Source organism: Talpa occidentalis, unplaced genomic scaffold (genome assembly GCF_014898055.3).
Source record: "Talpa occidentalis isolate TD23 unplaced genomic scaffold, MPIMG_talOcc4v2.1 talOcc4.12, whole genome shotgun sequence".
In the NCBI taxonomy this organism is placed as follows: domain Eukaryota; kingdom Metazoa; phylum Chordata; class Mammalia; order Eulipotyphla; family Talpidae; genus Talpa; species Talpa occidentalis.
Window position 1 is genome coordinate 43,515,161 of NW_023601212.1, and position 19,283 is coordinate 43,534,443.

Here is a 19,283-nt window from a genome sequence, read left to right on the forward strand (position 1 = left end):
TAAATAAATAAAATTAATATTAAAAAAATGATAGAACCCCCTGTATAATGGAGATATATAAAGTAAGGTAATGATAATAACATTCACTCGCCAGTCTTTTCCTTATGAAAAAATTAAGAAGAGGGGAGTTGATTCCTTTAGAGATGAGAAAAGAGTCCTAGATTTAACAGCATCAGAAGATTTCAAAAAGGAACATGATGGCATTAATGCAATAACAATATTTTTCAATTCAAATCACTATTAACTCCCTTACACATAGATATGAATCCTCGATATTTGCAGAAGTAAATGTGCCACATGAAATGGGAACATCTTGCAATGTAATATGTGATTTAAGTTTTGTTTCATCATGTTGAAGATTATTTTTGATGCTAAGGTCATATTAGGTGAATATATGTATTAAAATGAGTGTTGGTGAAGACTCATATGTGTATAATCATGTTGGATTGAAGTCATGGAGCCTTGGCGTACACTGAGCTGAAGGAGAACAGGATCCTAAGGAGGAGAATAAAACCCAGTGTGCTATGAAGCCCACTGTATGTTACTATCTTTGTTGTCAGGAGGGTAGTTAAATAGTGAAGAGAAAAGGGTGACACACTCAAAAGTGAAAAGATTTGTTATCGTACTTCCTCTGTTATGAACTTCTATAAGTTTCCTTGGTCATTAGGTGCAGTTTGTTTGCAATAGGAGTAGACTTAATGACTTTTTAATTACAACAAACAAAACAAAAAGTATTTGGTATGTTATATGACTGGGAGAAATTATTCTATGAAATTCATGTTTTCTCATTAAGTGAATGGGAATATCTAATTTTTTTCTGGTTTAAGATTGGAATACATTTGGGAAAGTAGGGAAAACCACAAGGGGAAAGTTGTTAAATTTTAAAAAGAGCTGAAAGTTTAATCAAGTGAGTTACATAAAATAGAGAATTTGAGGTCCAAGAGTAAATTCATGAAGTAAAAAAAGAGCAAGTTCCACTTCTTAGTTTGACCAATTAAGACCAATTTCTGACAATTAGTCTCCGATGTATAAAATTCTGGGTGCTTATTCAGCCCTGGGACAATTATCTTTTTGTAGTTTTCATTACAATGAATGTTGTCAGGGACTTATTTATGTCTTTGCTCCTCAGACTGTAGATGAAGGGGTTCAGCATGGGTGTGACCACACTGTACATCACCGAGGCTATTGTACTTGAGTGTGAGCTCTGGGGAGCAGCAGAGCTAAGGTACATTCCCAGGGCTGTGCAGTAAAATAAGGAGACAACTGAGAGATGAGATGCACAGGTGGAAAATGCTTTATGCTTCCCCTGAGCTGAAGAGATTGTATGTATGGAGGAAACTATCTTAGAGTAAGAATAAAAGATACCAAAGAGAGAACCACCACCAAGTAAGATGGCCTCAAAATATATCACCATGTTGTAGAGAAAGGTGTCAGAACAGGCCAGTTTGAACATCTGATTGAGTTCACAGAAAAAGTGTGAGATTTCCACATTTGTACAGAAGGACAGCCACAACATAATTAAGCTTTGTATTAAGGAATAGAGAGCACTGATGATCCAGGAGATCAGAACCAGCAGTCCACACAGCTGGGGATTCATGATGATCGTGTAGAGTAGGGGGTGGCAGATGGCCACAAAGCGGTCATAGGCCATCACAATCAGGAGGAAGTTGTCCAGTGCTGCAAACAGTATGAAAAAATATGCCTGTGTGATACAACCTTTGTAGGTAATGACTTTACTCTGTGACTGGATGTTCACCAGCATCTTGGGGATGGTGGTGGAGGTGAAACAGATATCAGAAAAGGACAGGTGGGAGAGGAAGAAGTACATGGGCATCTGGAGGTGGCAGTCAGATTTGACAGCCAGTATGATGAGCAGGTTCCCAAACATAGTGATCAGATACATGCTGAGGAGTAGTCCTAATAAGAGGGGCTGGAGTTCTGCTTCCTCTGAAAATCTCAGTAGAAGAAATTCTGAAATTTGTGTATCATTGACAGGTTTCATGTAGTACAAGTGATTTCCAGGAAAAAGGAAAATAACAGGACTTATTTTCAAAAAAATTATTATATTACTAAGCAACTAGAAATGCCTTCATTTATCTTTTTGTAAGAATTTATAATGTCTGTAAGATTTCCTTTAGAAGATTATCAGTGACACCTCTGATAAAGATTTTTCCCCAATCATTTTTTTAACCTGAGGTTCATGTGTTACAGAGTTTTGATAATAAATTGTTTTATATCAATAAATTGAATACTGATGGTGATTTAGGCATTTTCTAGGCAATGACTTGAAACTTTGTAATAAAAAATTGCAATTCAATGGTGGAAAAAAATAGATCAGCAAACAATAAAATTGTAAAACATTTTTGATGGTAATTGTTGGGACCAAGAAAAGGAAACCAATTACAAAATAGAGAGTGAATAAGAAATTTCGTGTTTCTTGGCTATTTCGGTAAGACCTGGAGACCTATAGACATGTTACATTTGAACAAATACCTCTGGTGAGGGAGGGAGTGAGATTCAAGGTTTTATCACATGCTGGACACATCACATGTGTCCAGCAGAGAGAACAATCTGTGCACAGTCCCTGAAAATGTGCTTACTTCAAATATTCAAGTTAAAGTTTGTGAAGCCATCTGCACAGCAAAAGAAAATATCAGTAACACAAAAAACATCCTCCTGAATGGGGGGGGAGAAGCAATAGGAGGAGGAGGATAGAAGGCAGGAGTTTGAGGGGAATAAAAGGGAAATGAAGTGAATAAAAGGAAAAGACTGAATAAGCTAGGTGTCCCTCAGAGACTGGCTTTTTCCACCCTGATTATATTTCCTTGATACCCAGCAAAAATGACAAAAGATTAAAAATAAATTTTGCCCAGGTAAGATATAGTAGTACTTTTATGATCTATTTGGAAAAATATCTTACAGGTTGTACACCCAAGAGAAAATGGGCCATGTTTCTGGGTATCAGCACGAGTGAGAATTGGGTGGGTCTTTCTGTGGTGAAGTCTGTCCTGTGCATTGTAAGGTATTTGGAGCATCCTGGTCTCCCCTGCCCTTGCTGTGAGCCTGAAATGTCTGTGGTCATTGCTCACTGTCCCTGGGGGACAAAATTGCCCACTTACAACCATGATTTATACATAATGTCCATGTATTTTATGAGGTTTGCTATAATAACAATTTACTGATAATACCAATTTAATAATATAAAAATGATTAACATTGTATTTCACCCTGAAATATTACACAACCGTTGACATAATTACCTTCATTATGTAATCAAACAGATGAACAAACTCAATGATCTTTTGCCATTGGTTAAATGTAAATTGCCTCTCAGATGACATCATCTGGCCTCATTTGTCTCTTGACTGTCTACTGGGTTGCTGGGCTCACCTGGACTGGTTCTCCGAGAGGGTCTCGTGTGGAGATCTGAATTCTTTATTGGATGGAGGTGACAGAGACCTGAGTTCTGTACCTAGATGAGACAGCAGGGAGGAGTGACCCATCTGTCCCCTAAGCAGGAATAGGACTCCACACAAACACACACACAACTAAAGCATGCATCTTCCAGCCCAAGGTTGTGTATGCCAGAAGTCAAATGATCTGTTTACAGCTCTAACTGCTCATTAGTCACATTTCCTCATTACTCCAACTTCTATGCACAGGATCTCTCTGTGGAAAACTATTCTGGACAGCTAAGGAAATTTCCCTGTTCCCAAGAGGTTGGGTTAGAAATGAAATTAATTACATTTTCACTCCCCTATGAACTTGCCTCCTTTTCTGATTTCTAAATTTCTAGTACCTTATTCTGATTTCAGATTCGTATTTTCTAGCCAATTCCAAGACTGATGAATGGGTCTGGATTAGGTTGCTCATGTCTTCAAAGCTTTGGCTTGAGCAGGGAACGTAACTCCTGATATCAGGACAGTTGCTGTCATCCTTCACAGCAGGGAATGAACCTGGTATCCTGTGATAATAGAACATAGCAATGAACTCATAAGCTTCATGACCCTTTGCTAAAATTTTAGGAGCTTCATGCTTCTGTCACATCAGTAGCTATAATACAGTCCCTAATTTTAGTGTTTATGAATTTTATTTTATTTTATTTTATTTTTTAATAAACTTTTATTTATTCATACAAGAACCAGGGTACAGGCCAGATGTGCGGGAGGGTGAGAGGATTCACCAGAGACAGAACGGGGAACAGAACAGGCAGACTGATGAAATACACTGTTGAGGGGAGCAGCAGGTGACACAGGAGAGGTCTACTGGCCATGTGGGATTCTCGGCGGCTGGCCGGGATCGAACTGGTGCTGCAGAGGCTGCGGACAGCTTTACAGCGCTGCGCTCAATTGCCTGCGCCACCAGGGGAGACCCTGTTGATGAATTTTATATTACATAGGTCATTTTATCCATTATAATATGACCTTTGAAGTATATAGGGTATATGTGATTTTATTTATTTATTTTTATATTTTATATAATTTATATATTATATAAATAATTTATATTTTATAATTCTTACATCATTTTTCATTTTTGCACAATGAATATCATACTTTTTAATATTTTATTTTACATAATTCTTACATCATTTTTCACTTTTGCACAATGTATGCATTTTCATTTTGGTTATATTCCCCATACACTTCCCACCCCCTTATTTTGGCCCTAATCCCTCTGCTCCTCCCCCCCCATAGTGTGTCTCTGATTTATAGTTACTTGTTGATTTTGATTTTTTCTTTATTATGATTAGTCTTTCTCCTGGTCCCTTATTTAGGTTTTCTAAACTCCTGCTATGAGTGAGACCATCTGGTGTTTTTCTTTCTGTCTTATTTCACTGAGCATGATCCCTTCCAGTTCCATCCATGTTGCTGCAAATTGCATGAGTTTATCTTTTTTGATTGCTGAGTAATATCACATTGTGTATATTTACCACATTTACTTGAGCCAGTCATCTATTTTTGGGCAGTTGGGTTGTTTCCATAGCTTATCTATTGTAAATAGTGCTGCTATAAACAAGGAGTGCAGGTGCCCTTTTGAATTAATATTTCTGTGTCATTTGGGTAAATACCTAGGAGTGGAATTGCTGGATCATATGGAAGCTCTTTATTTAGTAAGTTGAGGAATCTCCACACAGCATTCCATAATGGTTGGATCAGTTTTCACTCCCACAGCAGTGCAAGAGAGTTCATTTTTCTCCACACCCTTGCCAACATTTGTTGTTGCTAGTTGTTTTTTTTTTTTTAATATGTGCCATTCTCATTGGTGTAAGATGGTATCTCATTGTAGTTTTGATTTGCATTTCCCTGATTATAAGTGATGCTGAACATTTTTTCATATGCCTGTTGGCCATTTGCATTTCCTCTTGGAGAAGGTTTTTGGTTTTTTTTTTGTTTTGTTTTTTTAGCTCTTCTGCCCATTTTTTTGACTTAATTATTTATTTTGTTTTTATTGAGTCTCATCAGCTCTTTGTATATTTTTGTGATCAGTCCTTTATCATTAGTGTTGTGTGTAAAAATTTTCTCCGAGTTGGTGGGGTTACTCTTTGTTTTGGTTTTTGTCTCTTTTGCTGTGCAAAAGCTCTTTAATTTGATGTAGTCCCAGCTGTTTATCTTTGCCTTCACTATCACTGCTTTGGGTGATGTGTCTGTAAAGATGTTTTTGAGGTGCATGTCATGTAGTGTTTCACATATATTTTCTTCTGTATATTTTATGGTTTCAGGTCTTATGTCTAGTTCTTTAAGCCATTTTGAGTTGTTTTTTGTGCATGGTGTGAGGTAGTAGTCAAGCTTCATTCTTTTGCACGCAGTTTTGCACAGTTTTCCCAGCACCATTTATTGAACAAACTTTCTTTGCTCCATTGCATATCTTTGCTCCTTTTTCAAAGATTAGTTGACTGTAAATTTGTGGGATAATTTCTTGATTTTCTATTTGGTTCCGTTGGTCCATGTGTCTGCTCTTGTTTCAATATCATGCAGTTTTGATTATTAAGGCTTTGTAGTATAGTTTGAAAACTGGGAGTGTGATGCCTCCATTCCCTTCTTCCTTTTTTTTAGGAGGTTTTGGCTATTTGGGGTCTTTGGTGGCTCCATATGAATTTCATCAATATTTGTTCTATTTCTTTGAAGAATGTCATTGAAATTTTTATTGTAATAGCATTGAATCTGTAAATTGCTTTTGGTAGGATGCCCATTTTGGTAATGTTAATTCTTCCAGTCCATGAGCAGGGGATGTCTTTCCATTTCTTTGCGTCTTCTTCTATTTCTTTTAACAGCATTTTATAGTTTTCCTTGTTAGGCTTATTCCCAGGTATTTGATTTTTTTTTGTTTCAATAATAAAAGGGATGGTTTTTGTTTTTTATCTTCTTCAGATTGATTGTTTGTGTATAGGAAAGCAACTGATTTTTGTGTGTTGATTTTGTATCCCGCCACTTTATTAAACTGATTGATTTGTTGAATTAGTTTTTCTGTGGAGTTTTTGGGATTATCTATGTATATTATCATATCATCTGCAAATAGGGATAGTTTGACTTCTACTTCCCCATTTGGATTCCTGGCATGTCTTTCTCTTGTCTTATTGCTCTGGCTAAACTTCCAGTATTGATTGAAAAGCAGTGGTGAGAGTGGACATCCTTGTATTGTTCCAGATCTTAAGGGAAATGCTTTCAGATTTTCACCACTGAGAATGATACTAGCTATGGGCTTGTCATATATGTCCTTTATGATGTTGAGGTATGTCCCTTGTATCCCGAGGATCTCAAGAGCCTTTATCAAATATGGGTGTTGTACTTTGTCAATAGCTTTCTCAGCATCAATTTATATTATCACATGGTTTTTATTTTTCTTTTTGTTGATGTGTTGGATTACATTGATTTTTGGACGTCGAACCATCCTTGTGTCCCTGGAATAAATCCTACTTGGTCATGGTGAATTTTCTAATGGATACATTGTTAGATTCTGAGAGCTAAAATTTTATTGAGGAGTTTTGCATCAGTTTCATTGGAAATATTGGCATGTCATTTTTCTTTTTTAGTGTTGTCCTTGTTCAGTTTTGGTATTAGCGTAATGTTGGTTTCATAGAACGTGTTTGGTATTATCCCTTCCTTCTCAATTTTTTGAAATTTTGTGAAGGATAGGCACTAATTCATTTCTGAATGTTTGGTAGAATTCATTTGTAAATCCATCTGGTCCTGGGCTTTTGTTTTTGGAGATAGTTTTGATTACCATTTCAATTTCACTGCTTGTAATTGGTTTGTTTAGGTGTTCTATTTCTTCTTTATTTAGCTTTGGGTGATTGTAGCATTGTAGGAATTTGTGCTTCTCTTCTAGATTGGAGCTTGCTTGCATGTAACTGTTCATAGTAATTTCTGATTATTCTGTTGATTTCTGCTGTGTCTGTTGTGATTTCTCCTCTTTCATTTGTGATCATATTTATTTCTGCTTTCTCCCATTTTTTCCTTTGTGAGCCTAGCTAGTGGTTTGTCTATTTTACTTATTTTTTGGAAGAACCAACTTTTGGTTTAATTGATCTTTTGGATTTTTTTTTGTTTCAATTTCATTGATTTCTGCTTTGATTTTTATTATTTATTTTCTTCTATTGGTTTTATTTATTTATTTTTGTTGTTGTTCTTGTTTTTCTATGTCTTTGAGCTGTGAGATTAGGTTGTTTCTTTGAGTTCTTTCCTGTTTCTTGATGTGAGCTTCTATTGCTTTATACTTTCCTCTTATTACTGCTTTTGCTGTGTCCCACACATTTAGGAAATTGGTATCCTCATCATTCAACTCAAAGTATTTTTTAACTTCTTCTTTGATCTCCTCATTAGTCCAGTGGTCTTCCAGTAGTGAGGGTTTCTATCTCCATGAGGTAGGAGAGTTCCTTACCTTCTTTTTATGGTTTATTTCTAGTTTGATTCCTTCATGGTCAGAGAAGATGTTGGTATGATTTCAATCTTGGTGTATCTGTTGATGTTTGTCTTGTGTCCCAGTATGTAATCAATCCTGGAGAATTATCCATGTGTGCTTGAGAAAAAATATGTACTCAGTTATTTTTGGGTTTAGTGTTCTATAGATGTCTGTTAAGCCCATGAGCTCTAGATACTTATTTAGAGCTTTAGTGTCTTTACTCATTTTTTTGTCTTGTTGATCTATCCATTGTCGATAGTGGTGTGTTGAAGTCGTTTACTACATATGTGTTTTCTCTGATGTCTGTTTTCAGAGATAATAATAGTTGTCTGATATATTTTGTGTTCCTTCACTGGGTGGTGAGAATATGATAATAAGTGTTATTTCTTCTTGAAGTATCATGCCCTTGATCATAATGTAGTGATAATCTGGGTCTCTTTTTACCTTTTTGGGTTTGAAATCTGTTTTATCTGATATAAGTATAGCTGTTTCTGCCTTATTTTTGGTCCAATTGATTGTAGGATTGTTTTCCATCCATTTACTTTCAGTCTATTTTTATCTTTTGTAGTTAAGTGAGTTTCCTGGAGACAGCAAAAGTTTGGGTTTTGTTTTTTAATCCAGCCTGTGACTCTGTGAGTTTAGTCCATTTACATTTAGAGTTAATATTGATATTTAGTGTCTGTATTTCCTATTTTGTCTGTCTTTTTTCTGGTTTTATTTATTTATTTATTTATTTATTTTCATTTTTTTATTTTGTTTCATTCTTATTCATCCATCTGTTAGTTCTGGCTATAGGACTTGTTGTAGTATTCCTTGGAGTGGGGGTTTAGTCATAATGAAATTCCGGAGTTTCTGTTTGTCTGGGAAGATCCTTATTCTTTCTTCACTGAGGAAGGAAAGCTTTGCAGGATAGAGTATTCTAGGTTGGCATTTGTTATCTTGGAGTCTGTTGACTACGTCTGTCCATTCTCTCCTTGCCCATAGTGTTTCTTTGGAGAAGTCTGATGTCAGCTTGATTGCTTTTCCTTTGTATGTGATCTGTTTCTTCCTTCTTGCCATCTTCATTAATTTTTCCTTATCTTGGGTTCTTAGGAGCTTTATTATTATATGTCTTGCTGTATTTTTCCTTTCATCATGGAAATTTGATGTTCTTCTTGCTACTTGTATGTCTATTTTCATCTTCTTCATGTTTGGGAAGTTCTCTTCAATTACTTCCTTGAATATTTTCTCTGTTCCTGTGTCTCTCTCCTCTCCTTCTGGGATTCCTATAACTCTTATATTTCCTTTCCTCATGGAATCAGATAGATCCAGGAATCTTTCTTCATTCTTTTTCCTTCGTACTTCTCTTTCCTTGTCTGTTTTGGTTCTTTTTATTTCTGTGTCTTTGAGAGTAATTATTTGTTCTTCCATTTCATCTGTTCTGCTTTCACTGCTTTTCCCAGAGTTCTTTAGCTCCTCCATTAATCCTTTGATATCCTACATTTCTTTCACTTCCCTCTTTAGGTACTCAATTTCATTCTTCTGATCATTGATTATTTTTCCCATATCATTTTTTACTTCTTTCAGTTTTTTAATCACAGCAATTTTAAATTCTCTTTCTGGTAGGCTCAGAAGATCTTCCAAGTCACTGTTGTTGCAATCTGTTGTGTTTTTCTTTTTGTGGTGTGTCTTTTCCCTGAGGCCTTGCTTGGTTCCTTGTAGTTTTTCTTCTTCCTGCTACTTGTTTTCTAATTTATCCTATGTGTTGGGACACTGTGTCACTGCTACTGGCCAGCATCTTTTTGATGTGCTTTTTCTGGAATATCAGAAACTGAATGTCCAATCGAATCAAATACTGTTGTGCCAGAAGTCCAGTAGGGCAATGGTACTATGAATATGTTAATGGTCACTGTCACAGAATATCTCCTGCTTTTGTATTTGTTTAATTCCAAAGATATGTCTTGAAGGGCCACAGACTGCCCTGGGGGTGACGTGGCTGGATTGCCTGCTTGGCTCCAAATTGTTGGATCCCCTCTGGGCTCTGACTCCCTGCAGGTGGTGCCTAGTTGTGGTGCCTTCAGCTCACCCCTGGCTGTGGGGGCAGCCTTTTCCCAATTCCACATGGTCTCAGTAGGTTCTGGAGGCAAAGATCCCTATTCTAAAATGGCGAGTTAGGAGAACCTGAGGTCTGCCCCGGCATGACTCTGTGATTTAATTTTTAAGGACATTCATTCCATGAGAAAGTATATTTGTGAACTCTCTATTCTTCATTACAGACAGTTCTTGGTGGGGTTTAATCATTTGCCCAAAGTTAAATCCATCAAAGTGATGGCCCTTGACTGCAGTTCTGTGAGGATACTGCCAGTACTCAAATTCAGCATTTGTTCTCAACCAGAACATGGTTTTCCACTTGGGCATACCAGTGTTTGATGGGCTGTGGCTGAACACCTACAATCCACAGGCCAGAGACGTCCCTGACCATAAACAATTGTATTCTGTCCCAACTGTCAATAGTGAGAAGTTCAGAAAACCCATTTACACCAGCAGTAACCCTACTTCTATTACAGGGAAGGAAGAGGTACACCCTGGGAACCCCAAACTTGCCTGCTCTAAATAGGTCTGCTACCCACTGCATTAAATCAAAACATACTGTATTGCACATACCTTTAATGGGAAGGGATATTAATGTAATTAATATGCAATAGTGAGAAAAGAGGGAAAGAATATAGTTTACAAATCAGCCACCCAAATTTATCCAATTATTTGTATGAAATTCCCAGCCAAACAGGGATGCCAAAAGTAAGGATACTGAGGACCAAAACCTTGCCACAATCTAAGGTACCTTCTGGTGGGGACATGTAGGAAAGGTGCAGAGGGGCCAGGCAAGTCTGGGACAAAAGGAGCAAAATCATAATCAAGACAACAGCTGCCATTATGAGGCTGCTCATGGGTCTCTCACACACATGTCCCTTTCAAATGTTTCCTTCCATGTCCCCCAACTTCCTGACCCCAGTCCAAGGGTGAGAAGCAAGCACATGTCTTCACATGTCTCTCTTCTATCACATACTCTAAAGGCTGTGTCTACTTGTCACCAGAACCTGGCAGGCAGCAGGAGTTGTAGTGTTCTCTCCCCTTGCTCCACCACAGCCCAGTTTTTTTTTTAAAGATTTATTTTTATTTATTTATTTATTTGTTTATTTATTTGTTTGTTTATTTATTTATTTATACAAGCACTGGGTACAGTCAGAAGCACGGGAGGGTGAGAGAATTCACCAGAGCCAGAGTGGGGTGCAGAGCAGGCAGAAGGACCGAAGTACACTCCCTAGGGGAGCAGCGGGCAGTAGGAGAGGTCTGTGTGCCATGTGGGACACTCCTCTGGTGGTCGGGGAGTAGCCTGTGATCAAACTGGTGCTGCAGAGGCCCCACAGCCCAGTTCTTGATGGGACATTGTCTATGTGAAGAAGCCAAGCACGGCTTCCCTGTTGGCGCAAGGGGTTAAGCAAATCACTGTGAAGCAATCCATAGCTTCTGAAGCATGGCACTGAAGCATGAATTTGTTTCCCAGCTGATCGAGGGAGTTGATACACATGGTGCAGCAGACCTCTCCACAGCAGTGTATATGAGTCAGTCTGCCTGTTCAGTTCCCCACGCTGTCTCTGCTGAATCCTCTCACTCCTCTACGCCTCTGGCCTGTACCCTCAGTTCATTTATGTATAAATACGTAAAATGAATCTTTTTTTTTTTTTTTAAAGAAGCCAAGCAGCAGTCAGAGATGAGGAAGGAAGTTCTTATTTATGCCAGTGGGCTCAGAGGAGATCCTTCTCCAAGTCTGAACCACAAGCAACTAAATTACAGGGTATTAATTGACTTAAAGCAAAGGGTGCAATCAGCTAGGAAAGCATGCATCAAGCATGCACCCTTGTCAGTGGTATCAGCCATTCCCTTAAACTTTTAGTTTACAAGTTCAGTATTGACTTCAGCAGATCAGTCTACATTTTTTACTTCTCCCCCCCTTTTGTATCCCTACATTGTGCTAGGGAGTATTACTAAGGAAAGTGTTTATAGGCTGATACTGTCTAATTAGCATCTGAAGTTTAATAGCCTCTAGCAAGGACTGGATTAACCGAGTAGCTAAATTAAAGGGACAGGGACCAAAAATCAGAAGCAGGACAATGGTGGCTAGTAGCCCCAGAAGCGGGGTGAGCCAGGGCAGAAGTGTGGTGGTTCAGCCTACCAGGAAGGTCTGTCACAGTCCTTTTCTCAATTGTGGATTCTATCTTGGAGCTGGTCAGGAGTTTCATTAAGTACACCTGACTTATTGGCCTAGAAAGAGCATTCTTCATTAAAGTAGAGACATAGGTTTCGGTGGGTGGCTGTTAGCAAGTCCAGGCCCCTACGGTGTTGGAGAACCACTGCAGGTCTCGAACAGATTTGGCCACTGCAGTGATATCTCTATCAACTGGTTGAGAAAGTGTTGTGAACCTCTCTTGGGCTACACCTATTCTGGCTGCCCGCATCCCGGTTCCAGAGGAAACTCCTAGTGCAACTACGAAGGGAACAGCAAGAGGTAACCATAAAGACTTCTGTCTCAGGCCACTCTGTGTGGCATATGGAGATTAGTTACTAGGTAAAATAGAGAAGTCAGGAATGAGCATAACATGGGCACACAAACTAACATCTGTGGGCTGCAAACATTTGTAAAAAACCATCTGAACAGGCACAATATATCTCAGGGAGAAATAGTAGTGATTACAGAAATGTGGAGGCAGACAACCGATGCTTTGGTGTGTGCCCCCATACCTAAGATGCAAGAAGCATTTTCCCAGATTACAGGGCAATGTCCAAAAGGATTTGTTGGATCTGACCGTTTTTCCCCAGTGCCATTGACACCAACAGCGGTGTGCTTAGCGAAACTAGGACAGAGACAGAGCCAGCAGTCTCTGGCCAAAGCAGGATCTGAGGCATTAACAGCCTGGTGAGTAGCATTTAGAAGGGAAAATAATGCCCATGTGGGTTGGTTAGTCAATGTCCTCCATTGCTGGGCCTGCTGCTGGAACAAGGGCTGTCCCTGCCCCTGGCCAGTCAGAGGTGTTGAGTACTATACATTGCATGGTGATTTCTGCCTTAGCATCAGTGGCAGCTCCTTCTAGTCTCAGGCCGAAAATCCAACCAGTCACCCAAGATTTATGAGCAGGATTGAGGACAGTGATGGTTACAGGATTATGGGGGTCGGCCTGGCAATCACTCAAGCTCCTGCCTTTGTAAATCGCACCTGGACTTCACTGGCATAGCCTGGGGGGAGGGGGGAAGCCCATCCAGCAGCAGTAGCCCAATGTACTGTGGACAGGAGGAGCACCCCCAGCGAGCTGAACTCCCTGCCAGACCCTTTTTCAGGAGGATGAGGCACAAATACTTGTGGCAGGGGTGTAATACTGTTCCCACTTGAGGGTTGTACTTTTAAATTGGAGGAAGAGTTGTGAGTGCTCTGAGGCTGCTCTGGATACATCAAAGGACAAGTCCATACTTTTTACAGTTGGGTCCCACCTGGCCCATGTAAGCTCTGGGGCCCCCATAAAAGCCACCCCTGGAGACAGAACACCAGGAAGTTCTGACTAGGACTACCAGGAGGCAAAAGGGATTGGGGTGAAGGGAAAGTTTTGAAACATGATTCAGGTGCAGGGGAGGCAGCAAGCAAGTACAATAATAACCACTATTCCAAATATAAGCAAAAGAAATAACCAATGCTGGGGGTCAAATAGTTTGTGAATATTGGCACTCCTCAAGCTTCTGCCATACACTGACCAAACAGCTTCCAGGCTGTGGTTGGAGCAGGGCTGCAGAAGGGACCAGGCATCTGGTCGGGGCCTCTCCCCAGGGTTAGCTTTTCTGGTCTTTAGGGTTGGGGCAGGCTGTCCACTTCACTTGCAGGATGGTTTAATTCTGGAATGATGTATCCATGGAGCTACCCCTGTAACTTTAATAGCAGTTGGAGTAGTAAGAATTACAGTGTAAGTTCCCACCCAGACAAACTTAAGAGTCTCCTTTTTCCAGTCCTTTACCCAGACTAAGTTCTTGGATTTGTGAGGATGGTCTGGGTGTCACAGCATGATGGGGGCCCTCTGGATGACTGACTTATTGATCTTGTAAGGGGTTTTACTAATTAACTATAGCTGTTGATTTAAGCCCAGCTTCTCAGTTTGTCTAATCCCCCCCCACCACCATAGAAATAATCAGGGAGGTAGGGTTGCCTAAACAAAATCTCAAAGGGAGTGTATCAATTCGCACCAGGTGTGCACCAGATTCTGAGGAGCACAAAAGGGAGAAGATCCACCCAGGGCAAGCCTGTCTCATGGCGAAACTTTCCCAGAGTCATTTTAATCATCTGGTTGGCACACTCTACTTTTCCTGAATTTTGTGGCCAATAAGCAGTGCGCAGGTCCCATTTAATGTGGAGTAAACAAGTCAGTTGAGCAATGATATCAACAGTGAAGGCTGGGTCATTGTCGCTGCCAATAGAAGAATCCCATATTGGGTAACAATTTCTCTAATGAGGGCTCTGGTGACTTGTTGGGCTTTCTCAGTTCTTATGGGAAATGCCTCCACCCAGCTAGAGCAAGTGCAAATCAATATCAGTAAATATTTGTAGCCCTTACAAAGCTTGATTTCTGTGAAGTCCACGTCTTCTTTTTTTTTTTTAGATGTATTTATTTTATTTATACAAGCACTGGGTACAGTCAGAAGCATGGGAGGGTGAGAGAATTCACCAGAGCCAGAGCAGGGAACAGAACAGACAGACCGATGAAATACACTGCTGAGGGGAGCAGCAGGTGAGAGAGGAGAGGTCTGTCATGACATATGGGACTCTCGCCGATGGCCGGGGATCGAACCGGCACTGCAGAGGCTGCAGGCAGCCTCGCAGCCCAATGCTCAACCACTGCGCCACCAAGGAGGTCCTCTGTGAAGTCCACTTCTAAGTCTTCAAGAGGGCAGGGACCCTAGTGCTGTGTTCCTGGTGCGGGGGTGGGGGGCGGCTAGGCCGCTGGGCAGAATTATGTTGTGCACAAGTCTGACACCTGGATGTAATAGTGGCACAGAGGATGGTAACCGAGAAATGTAGAGGTAATGATTTATTTGAGTTTTTAATGCTGTTTTGCCGAGATGAGTTGCCTCATGACACCGATATACTAAGTAATATGCTGCCCTGGATGGAACAGAAGCCCAGCCATCTGGTAGCCACCCCTCATCTGTCTTGCTTCCTCCTTGGTTTTCAATCCAGGCAGTCTCTTCAGGGGAGTGTTCCTATGGAGGAGAAGCAGGGGTTGTGACAGGTAGAATTTCTCCTGGGGGGTCGTGGTCTTGCTGGTCTGTTGCTTGCCTGGCTTCCAGGTCAGCAAGCTGGTTTCCTTTGGTGACTTTGTCAGTTCCTTTTTGAGGTTCCTGGCAATGGATAACTGCCATTTTGGCTGGACTCCAGACTGCTTCTATCAACTGAAGAATTTCAGACACTTTTCCTCCTGCATCCATAAGACCCCTTTCCTTGTAAATGGCTCCATGAATATGGATGATGGCAAATGCATACTGAGAGTCAGTGTAGATGTTGACTGTTAAATCATTTGCCAGGTGAAGGGCATGGATAAGGGCCCAGAGTTCTGCCCATTGAGCTGACCAGGTTCTGGGGAGTGGACCTGATTCTATTAGCTGGTTGGCAATGGTGTCCATGTACCCCACATAATGCTGTCCCTCCTTAACAAAACTATACCCATCTGTAAAAAGTTCAAGATCTGGGCAGATTAGATGATTGATCCAAGAGATCTGGGTGACTGGAATAAATTTCATCTATGAGGTTTTCACAGTCATGCTAATGTGGCCCTTCTTCAGAGGGTAAGAAGGTGGCTGGATTTAATGCTTGTACTGGTTCAAAAATTATTCTAGGGTTTTCATATAATAGTCCTTGGTAATGAGCCATCCTGGCATTGGAAAGTCTCTTATGACCTTTATTATTTAGCAAGGTGATGAGGGGATGTGGTGCTTTGAAATGCAGATTTTGAACTAAGGTCAGTTTGTCTGCCTCCTGGATGAGGATGGTGGCTGCTAGGGCAGGAGGCATGGTGGCCACCTTGCAGATACAGGGCCAAACTGTTTGGGAAGGTATGCATTAAGCCTCTGCTATGGGCCAGCAGTTTGGGTCAGAACCCTTAAGGCAGATCGGTGTTTTTCACTCACAAATAAAGTCTTTAGCTAATTCTGGCAGCCCGAGGGCTGCGGCTGTTGCCAGTGCCCTCTTGAGGCAGTGGAAGGCTTGCTCCTATGGCTACTCCCCAACTAGGGGCTGGTTTTGGGGTCCAGTTAAAACTTTATGGAGTGGCCTGGCTATTTCTTAAAACCTTGGAATGCTGATTTGACAATTTCTGCTGTGCCAAGGAACTCCTGTGCTTTTTGTTTTGTGTCAGGTCTCAAGGTTGAACAGATAGCCTGTTTTCTTTCTAGCCCCAGAGCAAGGCAGACTTTTGTGATAGGGAATCTTAAATATTTGACTTGTTCTTTGTATATCTGAGCCATTCTCCAGGACACTTTGTAGCCTGTCTGTTCTTGGAGTTGCAGGAACCTAAGTGCAATGTTTCAGCAGGCTGCTTGGGTCTCATTAGCTAAGAGGAGATCAACATATTTTAGGAGCATGCATTGAAGCTCTTCACTGGGGAAAGCAGCAAGATCTGCAGTTAGGGCTTCCCTGAACAAAAATGGGGGAATTTTTAAACCCTTAACACGGTCTTGTCCAGGCTGAGTTTCTCAGCTTGTCTGAGGTTCCTCCTACTCAAATGCAAAGAGAGGCTGATTGTTGGTTACAATGCAGAGACAAAAGAAAAACATCTTTAAGATCTAGACATGGGCCTCCCCATTGGCGCAGCAGTTGAGTGCTGGGCTGCGAAGCTTCACGCAGCCTCTGCAGCGCCAGTTCGATCCCCCACAGCCGGCGTGGGACCCACATGGCATGCAGACCTCTCCTGCTGCGCCCACTGCTCCCCTCAGCAGTGTATTTCGGTCCTTCTGCCCGTTCAGCTCCCCGCTTTGGCTCTGGTGAATTCTCTCACCGTCCCACGCTTCTGACTGTACCCAGTGCTTGTATAAATAAATAAATAAATCTAAAAAAAAAAAAGATCTAGACAGGTAAACCATTGCATTTGTGAAGGAAGAAAGCTCAAAAGTATATATGGGGTTGGGACCACTGGGTGGAGTATCATGGCTGCTGCATTGATTGTTCTAAGATCTTGGACAACATGGTACACAGCAACTCCAAGCTTTTTGACAGAAAAGGGTGACTGACACGCTAATAAGATGCTGACAATTTTATATCTATCAATGTGCTCCCAAATGCCTAGTATAGCCTGCCGAGGGATTGGGCACTGCCACAGTCTAACAGGGATTGCACCAGGCTTGAGGTCTATATGAATTGGAGTGTGGTTGAGGGCCAGGCCGGATGGTGAGTTTTCAGCCCAGACACCAGGGAATTATTGTTCGGGCCAGTCTGGGTTAAACTCAGTTTGGTCCTAAGCATGAAGTTTCCACTCTAAATCCCTGGATAGTGTGACTGACAGGATAAGACCCTCTGAGTCCGGGAATAAAAGAATAGCTTGTGGGTCAGGGCTGAAACAAATTTGAGTCCCAAGTTTGGTTAACATATCTCACCTTAAAAGGGGAATTGGACAGTTTGGCACATACAAAAACTCATTGACAACTTGATGGGCTCCCAGTTGACAGGTGTGAGAACAGCAGGATGGTCTAGATGTTTGGGTAACTGTCTCTCACATGATGATGGTAGTTTCCCCACTAAACAGGCAACAGGAGTGCTGACAACTGAATGTTCTGCCCCAGTGTCAAGCATGAAGCTTATGGGTTGGCCCCCAACTTGGACAGTGACCATGGGCTTCCAGGAATCAAGATTGACTGAGCCAGTATGTTTTATTTGAGTCTAAATTATGAGTCTAAGATGGCCAAGCCAACAAGTGAAGAGTCACCCTCATCACTAGGCTCTTGCTGTATTTTCTGCCCCTGTGTGGCCCTTTCAGGTTGATGGGGGTTCATCAGTATACTCATGGCTAATCATGCTGGACCTTCATTTTTCCAGTGACCCATTTGCTTGCAGAATGTGCATTGATCAACTTTAAGAGGAAACGTTGATCCACCCCAACGTTGTAGACACACCCTGTGAGTTGGGGCAGGCTTGCCCAGAGATGCACCCTAAAGGGAGAGACCCTGTGTTTTATGTGCTGACCTGCCTTGCAGTCTTGGTTAACAAACACCTAGTAGCTACTTCCAGCAATTGAGTGACATTCACACTGGCAAATCACTCAAGTTTTGGAGTTTGTGGCACCTGTCAGGTGTGGTTTGAGCCACAAAGGCCACATTGACCATTTGCTGATTATCTGTTGACTTTGGGTCAAAAGGGGTATAGATGTTAAAGGTCTCACAAAAGTGCTTATAAAAATCACTAGGACTCATCAGGTTTTTGAATAAGAGAGGCAATTTTAAACATGTCAGTGGGCTTCCTCACCACTACCTTAATACCCATCAAAAGCGCAGCTCTTTCACCTGCAGCACAGAAGTTCCACTCCAGGCAGGGGCTGGGTTGGGGGGATGGTGGGAAGGGTGCATGGGCTGCTTGGGCAACCCACAGGAGAGGGTAAAGTCTACTAGCTGGGGCCTGGTATTGGAGCCATTATCTAGTGTCTGTGAGTATACACCAGAGCTCCTCATTGTTAAAGAGGATGAGGAGTAGTTGATGAGAGTCATCTCAAGTGGGGCGATGTTTCTGACAGAGGGATTCAAAGAATTCTATGAGAGCTTGGTGTTTTTCTAAGCAGGCTGGAGTGTGATGTTTCCAATTAAGGAGGATATATGTGGTGAAAGGTTGGGGATAGAATACTGGAGTGCCCTCATGGACAGAGCCATCCTCCCCAATGACAGGGGGACCTTAGGTCTCCCGGAAAGGAAGTTATAAGGATGGGGCCTGGGCCTGAGACAATCGGAGTCTCTGAGCAATTGGAGTCTTAGGCCTAGGAGGGTCAGGTGCCAGAGAAAGAAAAGGATCAGAGGCTGGAAATAAGTTGTGCACTGCTAGTAGTGGGGCCAATGGGGCAGGGGGGCTGGAAGTGATGTAAGGAGGTGGACAGTCATCCTCCGGAGAGTCGCCCTGAAAGATGGATGGCGAGGGTGTCTGCCAACTGCAATGACCACATACAACACAGTCCTGACCTTTAGCCTGGTCAATCCTACAAGTACGAATCCAGATGTTTGAGTCTGGCCAATTGTTAACCAAGAGTCAATATAAGAAAACTGATCAGGGTGGCCTGGGGAACCTGTAACAGCTTTCCACACTGCCCAAACTGTTGGGATGTCTAGAGTAC

At 41.5% G+C, this 19,283-nt stretch overlaps 1 protein-coding gene across 1 annotated transcript; it reads right to left on the minus strand.

Moving 5' to 3' along the window:
• Window positions 1-1,063: 1,063 nt before the first annotated feature.
• LOC119242198 (olfactory receptor 7A5-like) lies at window positions 1,064-2,002 on the minus strand. The gene has a single exon (XM_037507958.1). It carries the CDS (start codon window positions 2,000-2,002, stop codon window positions 1,064-1,066), a length of 939 nt encoding a protein of 312 aa, XP_037363855.1.
• Window positions 2,003-19,283: the final 17,281 nt, after the last annotated feature.

Excerpts from the sequence above, each read along its gene's own strand:
- LOC119242198 (XM_037507958.1), bottom strand. The coding sequence starts at position 2,002 with ATGAAACCTGTCAATGATACACAAATTTCAGAATTTCTTCTACTGAGA.